This window comes from Tupaia chinensis, unplaced genomic scaffold, assembly GCF_000334495.1.
Source record: "Tupaia chinensis unplaced genomic scaffold, TupChi_1.0 Scaffold000054_1, whole genome shotgun sequence".
NCBI classification, from domain to species: domain Eukaryota; kingdom Metazoa; phylum Chordata; class Mammalia; order Scandentia; family Tupaiidae; genus Tupaia; species Tupaia belangeri.
The window spans coordinates 3,274,065-3,286,927 of NW_006159512.1; the positions used below are offsets into that span (position 1 = coordinate 3,274,065).

The 12,863-nt window shown below is 36.2% G+C and overlaps 1 protein-coding gene across 3 annotated transcripts in view; it reads right to left on the reverse strand.

The window, feature by feature from the left end:
* Nucleotides 1-12,863, reverse strand: part of BLTP3B (bridge-like lipid transfer protein family member 3B) — a 110,125-nt gene that overhangs the window by 26,987 nt on the left and 70,275 nt on the right. For all 3 annotated transcript variants that reach the window (XM_006141376.3, XM_006141377.3, XM_014591725.2), the window contains 5 exons: nucleotides 11,967-12,160; nucleotides 9,373-10,877; nucleotides 8,608-8,783; nucleotides 1,244-1,386; nucleotides 146-296 (listed from right to left, as the gene is read on the reverse strand). In XM_006141376.3, the coding sequence (XP_006141438.1) occupies nucleotides 146-296; nucleotides 1,244-1,386; nucleotides 8,608-8,783; nucleotides 9,373-10,877; nucleotides 11,967-12,160 (2,169 nt within the window). The remainder of the gene's footprint in view (nucleotides 1-145; nucleotides 297-1,243; nucleotides 1,387-8,607; nucleotides 8,784-9,372; nucleotides 10,878-11,966; nucleotides 12,161-12,863) is intronic.

Sequence of the window (12,863 nt, forward strand, 5' to 3'; positions counted from 1 at the left end):
GCAAATAGCAAAAAACCCTCCCCAAAAAAACAACCAAAAAAAAAAAAAATAGACTGCTGATGACGCATATATAAAGGACAAAATAAATTTAAATCATATTATTTTGTGTGACAAGCAGTTTTTTGTTTTTTTTTTTAAATCTTACCAATTGGACGATTACCAAGGTACTGCCGAAGACTGATATTGCCTAACTGATCTGGTATCACCTGGTTCACTTGAAGACAAATTTCTGTATCTTCTCCTCGGATGTCAATTTCTCCATTAACACCAGTAATTTTAAACACCACAACTGACATCTATTAATGATTGTATAAATAATATTAGTATCCCAAGTAGTTTAAAACAAAATTTAAAGAAAAGACACAGGAAACTACTATTATCTTCTAAAAATACAACTATGATCCAATAAGCTAAAAATATACTTGTAATTTACAGAACGTGATTGCTACATTATACTGAACAACTTAAACTTCTTTTCTTTTCAATCATGATAAAATATTTCAGGTCCTAAAGATTAACTATATATCCTATCACTAAAGGCTGGACATCATATTTTTTTTAATGTATTCTATAACAATATTTCACTGAGTCAGGATTGCTTAAAAGAAACTAGTAACACATTTTCTTTGTAGAAAGCCCCTCCTTATAAGAACTGACCATCTTTCTTGCCATCGAACTTTCTCCAAGTGCATTTTAAAAAACTAAATATAGGTTAAAAATAAGACAAGAATGGAAAAAAAAACCTGAACCTCTGTTTCAATAAGAATAAAATAAAATCTAGAAAAGTAAAACACAAAGAAAAACACCTGATTATGGGAGAAGAAATCATCTTCAAGAATGGAAGGAGTGGGAACCAGCAGTTAGCGTAATGGCTATGTCACTGGACTCCCACGTAGTCGACCGCGGTTCGTATCCCGGACCCGGTGGCTTAAAACTCACGCCGGGCACGTGTGCGTGCGTGCCCAAGATCCCGAGAGGAGAATGGAGGGGAAGGGGTGGGGAGACCATCCCCCCTGGGGGGTGATTTCTCGCTTTCTGTCTCTATGTCTCTCTCTGTCTGTCTGGCGAGCGCACGCGCTCTACAGTGAAAATCTAAATAAAAAAAAAAAAAGAATGGAAGGAGCAAGTGAATCCCCCACATCTGAGAATTTATTGTACATAATAATGTCCTAAAACATGTATCTATCAACATGGAGGAAAGTCGATGGCATTTCTTTGCATAGAATCACTCTGCAATTATTACCAGGTCATCGTGGTTTTCTTGAGCCCCCTCTGAATTTGTACTAATGGCATCTGGAGAGGTTTCACCATAATTCTGTAGGTTTGCACTAGCGTTCACACTCTCTCCTGGGCTCTGGTGATCTGTACTTGAAATCTTTTTAATTCCTGGAATAATACAAAAGTAAACAAATAAACTAAAAATCAGGGTTTTGCTTTGTTTTTTAGATTTTTGCCATAGCACTGGAGAAAAAGAGAGAGACAAAGACAGAGGGAAAGTGAGAAGTCACCCTCTAGCAGATGGTCACAGGACAATCCCTCCTTTTGTAATTTTGGGCACACACACATGCCTGGTGTGTTTTTCAAGCTGTTGGACCCAGGACTTCAACCACAAAGTTGGCCATGTCAGATACAGCACCTTGACCCCCACGCCAACTGCTGGCCCCTAAAAATCAGTATTACAAATTATTCCACAATGCTGTTTATTTAACCAAAATGGTCTATGTCTTCAACTCTTTTTCAAAGATAGCCTTGTTTAAAAGACCATAAGCAAACAAAAATGGGATTGTTAATTAGTTAGCAAATAATGAGAAATAATTTCCCATGATGAAATGTTATATACTGAAGCCTAAACTCACTATAAAGAAAATTTCCACTGCTGAATACAGCCTGTGTGCCCCCCCCCCCATTATGACTTCAGGGTTGATATAACTAACAGGTCCCCGTCAGCTGTGCCTCCCTCTAATGTGTTCACACTGTATAATCCCAGTCTGATCATTTTATTTTTCTTTTTATTATCCTATAGCATCTCCTAATAATTTTTCACTTAAAGTTAACATCACTATTATCAATTTGATAATCCTCCATCTTTATCTAGTTGCCTTAATTTCTCAGTGGCTATACCTAACTATTTCTCAAATTAACTATGATACAACAAAATTAGTGAAAAAATTTGGGTCCCACAGATTACTACTTCTAAAAAATAACTTATGAATAAAGAGTTAAATTGTAAAAGCCAAAGACATACAAAATAGAGGTCTTAATTTATTATTATGTCCACTACTATATAATCAGCTTCTAACCTAGTGTTTGACAATATACAATAGTAAGTGCTCAATAAATTATCTATTAAACGAATGAGCCAGGGAAGATGCATATAAATAAAACTATGGCATGAAGAGCTAATTAATAACAAGATTTCACAGGGGGTTCCCAAACATAGAGTTGAGAAAGCTTCTTTGATAAAAATATAAAGTCCTAGAGAAAGCTTGAGAAACATGATGGGTACATGTGCATGCATACCAAAAATTCAGAAAGGAGAGAATGATGGAGGAGGAGGAACTGTGGTTCCTCCATGGTGTGTGTGGGGGTGTGCTTTCTTCCTTCTCCTCTGTCTGTCTCCTGTGTGTGCATGTGTCCTCTGGCAAAGAAAAAGAAAAAGAGCATTCCAGGCACAGGCAGAAGACCGTGAGGTGGAAAGAAGTTCACCACAGTAAAGAAATTGGGAAAGAGACTAGAGTAAAGTACATGAAGGGACTTTAAAAAGTTTGTGGAGAACTAGCCCATGGCATAGTGGTTAAGGTACAGGATTCCTACATGGCCAACTGCGGTTTGAGTCCTGGACCTAGTGCCTTGGAAAATCACTCCAAGCACAAGTGCATGTGTGTCCAAAATCCTGAGAGAATGAAGGAGAAGGATTACGGCATGACCAACCCCCAGGGGGTGATTTCTTACTTTTCTTCTCAATGTCTATCTCTCTCCAGCGAACACATGAGCCCTAATGGAGAAACCTAAAGAAATCAAAATAAAGGGCTGGCAAGTGGTGTGGTGGTTAAAGGCGGACTGTGGTTTGAGTTCTGGATCTGATGGCCTGCTTTCTCACTTTCCCTCTCTCTTTCTCTGTTTCTCTCTGATCAAACTGAAAAATAATAATGATAATAAAAAATAAAGTTAAATAAAAAGTAATTCTTAAAATAAATAGAAACAAAAAGATTTTTAAAAGAAAGCAAGACACAACACACACACACACACACACACACACGGCATGTGTGAGTATATGCTCAAAATCCCAAAAAGAGGAAGAGATAGTGGAGAAGGGATTGTGGCGTGATCATTTCTGAAAAATGGAATTAAAATATGATTTAATTTTGGTGCAAGAAAATGTTTACATCATGCACAGTTTTTTCCATATTTTATTATCTACTTGAAGACTACTCATACTGTGATACCTCTGAAGCATAATGGGCACATAGGAAAACAAAAGGCAAGCTAAGGCTACAGCTCACAGAGTGCTGTCAATAACGTTAAGAATTTAAAACTTAATTGCTTATAGCAATGAGATGATATTAGGATTAAACTAGAAAATAGCATGACCGAATCTGTATTTTTTAAAGAGTACTCTTGGGCCAGCAGGCGGCATGGAGGTTAAGGCACTGGATCCCAAATGGCTGAGTGTGTGGTTCAAGTCCCAGACCTGGCAGCTTGAGAACATGCCAGGTGCATGTACATACATGCTCAAAATTCTGTGAGGATGGAAGAGAAAAGATTGTGGCCTGGCCATCTCCCCAGGGGATCATTTCTCAAAAAAACTTTTTGTCTGGCAAGCACACACACACGACAGCAAACAAACAAAAACAGAGTACTCTGGAATGAAGAATAAACTGTACATAGAAAAGAACAACTATGAAGATACTAGTCTAAGGTAGGCTGATGGTCCAGCTATGTGCCTATGTATGTGTTCATAAAAACGTACAGATATTCATGGATATTGGATACATACACACATACATATATATGTATGTACGTTGTACACCTGTGTGTATGACATACACATGTATGTTAAAATAAAAAATAAAAGCCTGGACGTATATATACCAAAAGTTGATGGTGCTTTCTTCTGTAGCAGGGAATGGTTTTGAGGTGATATTAAGTGATACCTTCAATTTATACTCTAGATAAGTCCATATCATCTAATTTTTTAAAAGAATTATTTATTTCACTTTACTTATTATTATTATTCAATTTCACCAGAGAGAGACAAAAAGAAAGGAGAGTGAGAAAGCAAGTTGTCATGTCCGGGACTTGAACCATAGTCAGCCATGTAAGAGTCCAGTGCCTCAACCACCACACCATCTGCAGGCCCCTTCATATCATCTAATTTTTTATGATGAAGGAATAGTCATGCATTTGTTACTAACATTAGGAAAATTATTAAAAGGTATTGGTACATTCTTATGACAATTTTATACAGGCTTAAAATACTTTCTTTCTTTTTTAAAGAATTATTTATTTAACTTTATTTATTCTTTTTTTTTTATTTATTTTAATTTTACCAGAGAGAGAGAGAGAGGGAAAATGAGAAAGCAAGCCACCAGGTCTGGGACTTGAACTGTGGTCAGTCATGTGAGAGTGTCCAGTGCCTTAACTGCCACGCCACTTGCTAGTCCCCAATATTTTCAGAGGAGTTTAAATAATATTATAAAATGTTCACAAATGATAAAAAGGAGGTTATAAAACCATACACATAATATAACAACATATATATGGGTATCTACACATATTCATAGAATAAATAACTGTTGAGCTCTCTAAAATGTGAAACTTTGTGTGATTTTATTTCCTAAATAATAGTTTAATTTTCCAAGTTTCCCACAATGATCAGTGGTCACTTTGATTTATTTTTAATTACTAGAAATAATAAGAAGAAAACAACTGCTGTTTTTTTAAGAATAGGGATGTTTCCTACAGAACACTGCTTTTTTAAGGATATTTTGATCACTAGACAAATATCCACTGTTAATGTAGGATTGTAAACTATAAAGGAGACAGGGCAACTAGAGTGTTTTGAAAAACTAGAATAGATTTTTATGAGTCATATCAATACCTCTTCTACATTTAACTGCTATACTGGAGACTACTATAAATTACCTAAAACAGAGTTAGACTGGGGTTTTTTATTTATATTTCCCAAATCTGGGGGGCTAGCATGATGGTTAGAAGCTAAAAAAACTAGGTCCAGCAGATGGTATAACAGTCATTTCAATGGACTCCAACATGGCTGACAACACCCAGACCTGGTGGCTTGACAGCACGCACGTGCGTGCTGCCCAAGATCCTGGGAGGAGAATGGAGGAGAAGGGATTGCGTCATGGCCATCCCCCTCGTGGGGGGGTTTCTCACTTTCTCTCTAAGTTTCTCTGTCTCTGTCTCTCTCTCTCTGGCAAGCATATATACATGCCCTAAGGCAAAAATCTCTCTAAAAAAAAGCTATTAAAAACTACAAAACTATAGTTAACAATAATGTATTGTGTATTTCAAGATGGTGAGAAGAGAGGATTATAAATGTACTCAACACAATAACTTACATTTGATGATGGCTAATGCTAATTATCTGGGTTTGATCATAACATATTATACTCATGTACCAAAAAAACCATACTGTATCCTATAAATATGAACAATTATTATATAAATTAAAACATTTAAAAATTAATTAAAAAAACAGATCAGAGATTGACGGGGTGGGAAGATGGTAATGACTCTAAGAGAGTAGCACAAAGGACTATCAGGAATTTACAGAACTCTTCTCTAACATGTTGGTTGAATGCTGGTTACGCAACAGTGCAAATTTGACAAAACTAATAGAACTAAACACAAAAAAAGAGAGTACATTTTGCTTCATGTAAATAATTTTTAATGAACAAATGGCACAGCATTAAAACACAATGCTCTGAAAGGGAGCCCTACACAGAATGGGTGCCAGTTCATGTCCAGAGACATCCCTGAATGTGCCAGGCATGCATTTGCCCATGATTTAGAGCTAGTTGAAGCTAGCCTAGGACCAAGATATCAAGACTCTTTCATGGGTGCAGTATCTATGTCTCTGTCTCTCTTTCTCTATCATTGAATAAACAAACTTAAAACAAACAAATAATGTGGGTTCTTGTGTCAGATTAGCCAACAAATCTGCCTCTCTTACTTTCTGACTATATTAGGGGACTGCAACAAGTCTGTGGAAAAATGAAATTAAAGTACTAGTTTATTTTGGTGCAAAAAATTTGAATCTATGCATAGCTTTTTTCATCATATGCATTTTGTATGAACATTTTGAAGACCCCTTATATAACTTTGGACAAGATAACTACTAGCTTAAGTTTCTAAATCTATAATATAAAAAAGGGGATCAATAAGAATAACAAACCGTCTGATATGGTTGTTATGGGAATTAAAGAAACAATGTCTTTTAAAGCACTTGGTAGAGTGACTATAGGTGTTCAATAAATGTTTGCTACTCTTACTGAACATCACCTATTATGTCAGGGAGATTGACTGCTATCTCCCACCCAATTAGAGTAAAAAGGCTAGCAGAGAGCCTTTCTTCTGACTTCCATGTGAAGGGTAAATTTAGTTAAGAAGACATGTTAGCGTCAGATAAAATAGCTCAGACTGTGAAGTGTATCTGGGTTCAAATGTTAACTCTACCACCCACTAGCTGTGTGAGCTTGGAAAAGCAGCTTAATCGCACTAGGCTTTGTTTCCCTTCTTCCTCACCTTTAAAATGAAGATGGTAATCGTTCCTACTTCACATTTACTTGAAGATTAATACATGTAAAATGCTTCAAACAATAATTAATATAGTAAGTACCTAGTAAGCATTAGTATATGACAGCCAAACAAAAAACCTCTACCTACAATAATGTGACTATTATTTAACCTTTTACTTGAGCCTCAGTTTCCAGATCTGTGAAATTAGGAAAATATGGTATATCACAAGTAAAAATATAGGTTCTAGACCCAGAATACCTGGATTTAAACCATTTACTAGTTTTATCACCTTGGGATAGTTATTGAACCTATATGAAGATAACAGTACATTATTAACAGAATTGTTGTGCATTGAATGTATTAATATATACACAAAGCACATAGAATTGTGCCAATACTAAATGCTCCATAAATGTTAGTTACCATTATTACAGGGCTGGGGGTTAACTTAAGTGAGTTAAACTATTTAAATGTCTGTTTTGGTTTGAATGTGTACCCTCCAAAATTCATGACCTGCCCATGTGACAGTATTAAGAGGTGGCCTTTAAGAGGTTATTAGGACATGAAGTCTTTTCCCTCAAGAATGGGAAGCCCTTATAAAAGAAGCTTTGCATAGCATCTTTTGACCTCTGTCTTCCATCATGTAAACACACAGCATTCCACCTCCAGAAGATGCATCACTCACCAAAAGACCAAACCCGCTGGGGCCTTGATCTTGAAATCCCCAGCCTCCAAAACTGTGAGAAATATGCTAAATTTCTGTTCTTTATAAATTACCCAGTTTGTGGTATTCTGCAATAGCAGCACAAAATAGACTAAGGCAGTTCATGACAATAAATATTAGCTAGCATTATAGTACTTACACTAATAATAGTTACTATATTATTACTTACTACATATTTGTAATTTGTTATTACACTACTAATCATCTAACCTAAACTGTTTTCCTTTATATACCTAGGCTAATTTCCCTTAAATAGGAAATAATTCCTATTTGTCGCTGGTCCCTAAGTTTGTTTCTATGGCAACTACTCTTTGATTATGGCTCATGCTTTTATTATTCCTGTTCACAAAATTCCAAATGCCTTACTGATGAGGATGCATTTAATAGTTTCTAAGCCATTCCTAGCGATCTTTGCTGGGGCACTGGATGCATTTGAATGAAATGGAGATGGTATATAAACTACTAGGTATGTGAAATAATGTTGGTATTATAAATCAGAATCTCTCCAGTCTGGAAAAATTACAGTCATAGGACCATATAATTGAGAATTTACCATGCAAATGAAGCCTGTCTAATTGAATTTCCAGATACAAGAATCTCTGCAATAGAGGCTGATGCCTTACTGTTGGCTGCTTCATGATCTAAATGATTACAAATAATTGCTGAATGTTGGCCATAAAGAGACAGAAATATCTGGTTAAAAGAAGCAATGGGACAACCATTAGAAAGCTAGGTACTAATGTATACTATATATATGTAATGACTTTTTTGGATGTAATGAACTATTACTGAATATAAAAAAAGATTTAAATATCACTTTCTTACATTTGTGTGTGTGTGTGTATGTGTGTATATAAAATATATAAACTTTGTTTTGTTCTTAAAAGTCTATTCACTTTTTTCTTCTGTGAGTGAGAAAATGACAGCATCACCAACAGGGTGTTGACGCCACAAGCTACCCACAGGCCTTAACCAGTGCCAGATCATGGGCAAACATGTGCCTGGCGTATTTAGGAAGGTCTTGAGACTTGAACTGGGAGCCTTCCCATGTGAGTCTGCCTCACAGAGCACTGCACTCTGTTCAGCCCTATAAAATATAAATTCTTAAACTGCTGCTTTACCTTTTTCCAAAAATATATGGCTATCACTTCCATCACTTTCTAACAACTGTTCTTCCAGTATCATACTGTCAAGTGAAATGGTATCCAGTGAGAGTTGTGAGGAGCTTCTTTTCATATTCTTATAAGAAACACAGAGTGGAGCCAGGTTGGATGGGCAGCGTTCTTTAGGCTTTCCGCTGTTAACAAACAAAATTATTTTTAAATTACTACATGTAATGAAAATAATTGTATTCTAAAAATTCGTCTAGGGGACCAGCAGTTGGCGTAATGGCTATGTTGCTGGGCTCCCATGTAGTCAAACATGGTTCAAGTCCCGAATCCAGTGGCTTAAACTCATACCAGGCACGTGTGCGTGTGCGCCCAAGATCCCCAGAGGAGAATGGAGGAGAAGGGACTGCGGTGTGGCCATCCCTCTGGGGGGGTGATTTCTCGCTTTGTCTCTCTGTCTCTCTCTGGCAAGTGTACACACTCTATAGCAAAAACCTCTCCATAAATAGATAAATAGATAAATAAATAGATAGATAAATAGATAAATATAGATAAATAGTAGATAAATAGATAAATATTCTAGCAAATTAAAAATACTCACATAGCATCCAGTTTTTACATTATATTTAAATATATGGGCTTTAAAGTGTTCTTATATTGTGAAAAACTCTATTCTTCCATGCCATATTTTGTTATAAGGTTTTCTGCCCAAAACAAAATACACTCACATGTACACATACTCAACAAAACAAAACAAAAATTCCAATATGTTGTTACCTTAAAAATGACTGTGATTTAAGTGTTCTAGCTGTGGTTGTCTCTTCTTTACTGATTTCTAGGTTCTCAGAGAATGAAGCTGCTTCTGGAAGCAAATCTTCAGCTTTAAAAATTGACTCTACATTTTCATTTCCTTTACCAATTACACTATTTGAAAGCATGTTTTGATTACCATCATTATCAAATGACGGCATATTTGAATCTTCTCTGTAATTTATGACACTATTCGAATCTGCAGAAGAGGAATCCCTTTTATGGCTTATTTCTGATCCAAGTTCTCCTGAGCCGCTTTTGCAAACAAGTCCACTACTTTCATCTTCACTTATTTTTCCTAAATGTTTATCTGATAAATAGTCCAGGAAAGAAATACCCTTTTGCAGATTTGTATCACTAGCTGACTTAAAAAGCAAAGGATCTTTTAAAGGGACGTGGCTAAGATCAACACTCAAAGACCTGCTGTCTGACATATGATTAACAGCTACACTTCTAATTCGATTTATACCACTACTAAGTTGTTTTCTTTTTGAAGACAAAAATTCTCCATTTTCTGTAGGCAAATAATCTGGAACCATCGGGCTCACACTTTCAGAAACAGGAGACTTCATAGTAGTTGCCTGGTCCACTGGATGCAGCAAAAGAGCCAGTTCTGCACTTCTCAGTAAAATTCCAACGCACACAGACATCTGACTAGCAGGACTGCCAGTCACAGCTTCTACGTCTTTCCTTAAGTTTTCTGAAAGCAGAATAAGTGACTCATGAAGGAAAAGTAGGAACAGGTACTGGTAGTGATTGATCTGCATACTGACATGTTTAAGAACGTGAACCAGGACATGAATATCTGCATCCGATGGTGAAGAGGAACATCTTAAAAACGAATCTGATAAAGGTGTCTTCTGGCCATCGGCTGTCAATGGCTCGGATTCTGTACTATAATACTCCTTCAAGAGCTTTTTCCGCTTCAATCGGCCAGTCAGATCACTAGATTCACTTTGTGATGTATTTAGGGATACCTGACTACAAGTCTGCAGCTCTTTTTGTGACTCTGTATACCTTGTTGGTTGACAAATCCAGATGGAAAGAGGAAAGGCATCTACAAAACTTACTGGTCGTCCTTTTCCACTTTTCATCCCTTCATAGTCTATCCAAAATTGGGAAAAGTGAACAGCCCAAACATCAGTAGCAGCAGAAGTTTTAAGAGTGTGCTTATTCAATTTAGGAGTAATATTTCCCTTATAAACTTCATGCATTTTGGTATCTTGTTCATGAGCATGTCTCTGGAAGATGGGATGCAGAAGGTTGAAACTGTCACAAGATTTGGGAAAGCTGGTATATGTTTTACTAAAAAAATCACAATCTTTGAAGTCTTGAAACAAAGCTTCTAGATCAGAATGTCGACAGTTTGGACACTGCCTTGTATTTGTGGCAGTCATTTCAGAACTCTGAATAGAAATTGCATGTGGCTGATCTTGATGACATTCAGATTTCATTTCAGAAGGAATCACACACTAGAAGGCAAAAAAAAAAAAATTAACCTATTCCAACTTATAAATCTATACATCTTAAAAACAAAATAATCAAGAACATGACATAGCTCAAGAATTCTTTTCTCAACATTTCTCTTCAATATTATTTTCCTATTCAAACATCTGCTGGCTCAATGTTGAGTATTACTGACCTCACTTTACTGAGAAAAAAATCAAGGTATATATAAATTTAGTCTACCAGCAAGAGACCTACAGACTGAAATTTTCATCCATGTCTAGATCTTATTTTCCCTGTTTACCAAACTATGTCAGCTCTCTTTTTTAAAAAATCTCCTTCCTCTAAAATTTAGCTACCCATGGAGGGCAATGATCAACCACTTGAATGTAATAAAAAACAAATTTGTATTATCTTTGGATAGTAACAAAACAGTAAATGAACAAATTAAACTCAGATATAATTTTTAAGCTTTATTATATAACTTATCCTTCTCAGAAGAAAATTTTTAACTGCTCTTTTAAGAAGCAGAAAATAAGATGATTGAGTTTAACTTTACTGCTATAGCTCATCTCCAAATTGATGAGCAGTACAAAATTGAAAAAAATATTAGAAAAAGAAGGGAATTTAAAAAATAATAAGAAATACAAACTGGCAAGAAGAAAAAAGTCTCTTAAAAGATTCTACCAAATTGGGACCAGCAGTTAGTGTAATGGCTATGTCGCTGGACTCCCATGTAGTCGACCGTGGTTCGAGACCTGGATCTGGTGGCCTAAACTCACACCAGGCGCGTGTGCGTGTGTGCCCAAGATCCCAAGAGGAGAATTGAGGAGAAGGAATTGCGGCGTGGCCATCCCCCCTGGGGGGTGATTTCTTGCTTTCTGTCTCTCTGTCTCTGGCGCGCACACACGCCCTATAGCAAAAACCTCGCTCAAAAAAAAGGTTCTACCAAATTGAGAATAAATTGAATTTTCAATTTTAAAATAAAAATTAAGATTGCAATGAAGTTGATTTATATTTAAACACCCATCTTAAATCCAGACAAAGTATAATGCTGTCGACTCCTCTTTCATAAAAAATGGTTTTGTAATCACAGCCACATGTTTATATGGTACCTTTAGCATCAAGCCATCAATGCGAATATCAACATGCTCATCAGATTTTGAATTGTCATTCAACTTGTACACAGCCATGAATTGATTAAGACTCTGTTTTAAATCCAAAAGAAATTGATTTAACCATAGAATGCTTCTTTGATCCAGAGTAAATTGTAGTGCATTCAGCTGGCTATAAAGGTTAGGAGATGGAACTGTAGGGGAAAAAAATCAATATAAAATTTCAAGGTGTTATTTACAAGAATAAAGTGACATATGTGAATGATAAAAAAAAATTAAGACAAAAACCATTTTTCTATGCTTCACTAACTGAAAAACATATAGTTAAGCTATATAAATAGAAAGTACTGTTAGGCCAGCAAGTGACATGGAGGTTAAGGCACTGGATCCCACATGACTAACTGCATGGTTCAAGTCCTGGATGTGGCAATTTGAGAATCACCAGGCGCGCGCGCGTGTGTGTGTGTGTGTGTGTGTGTGTGTGTGTGTATACTCCAAGATCCTGAGAAGAGAATGGAGAAAGGATAGTGGTCTGGCCATCCTCCCAGATTTTTTTCTCTCTCTCCTTTCTCTCTGGCAAGTACACACACCCTATCGCAAAAACTTAAAAAAACAACAAAAAAAGGAAGTACTGAATACTGTTTATACTGTTCCGATTTCTTTCCCAAAAGTTACAGTCTCCAAGAAGTAAACTTGTGTGGGGGAAAAAAAAAACACTTTCTTAATAAAGTGTCACATCAAAGTTATGGTCTTTAATCATGTATTTCTGTAGGGACTTAACTTTCTGAATCTTAAAATGAATACTCTAAAGTAAGAAAACTGGCAGTGGTTCTAGGTGCACTGCAGCCCCCAGGCACTTGGTACATGCCATCTGTAGCCAAGATGCCCAAGAGGAAG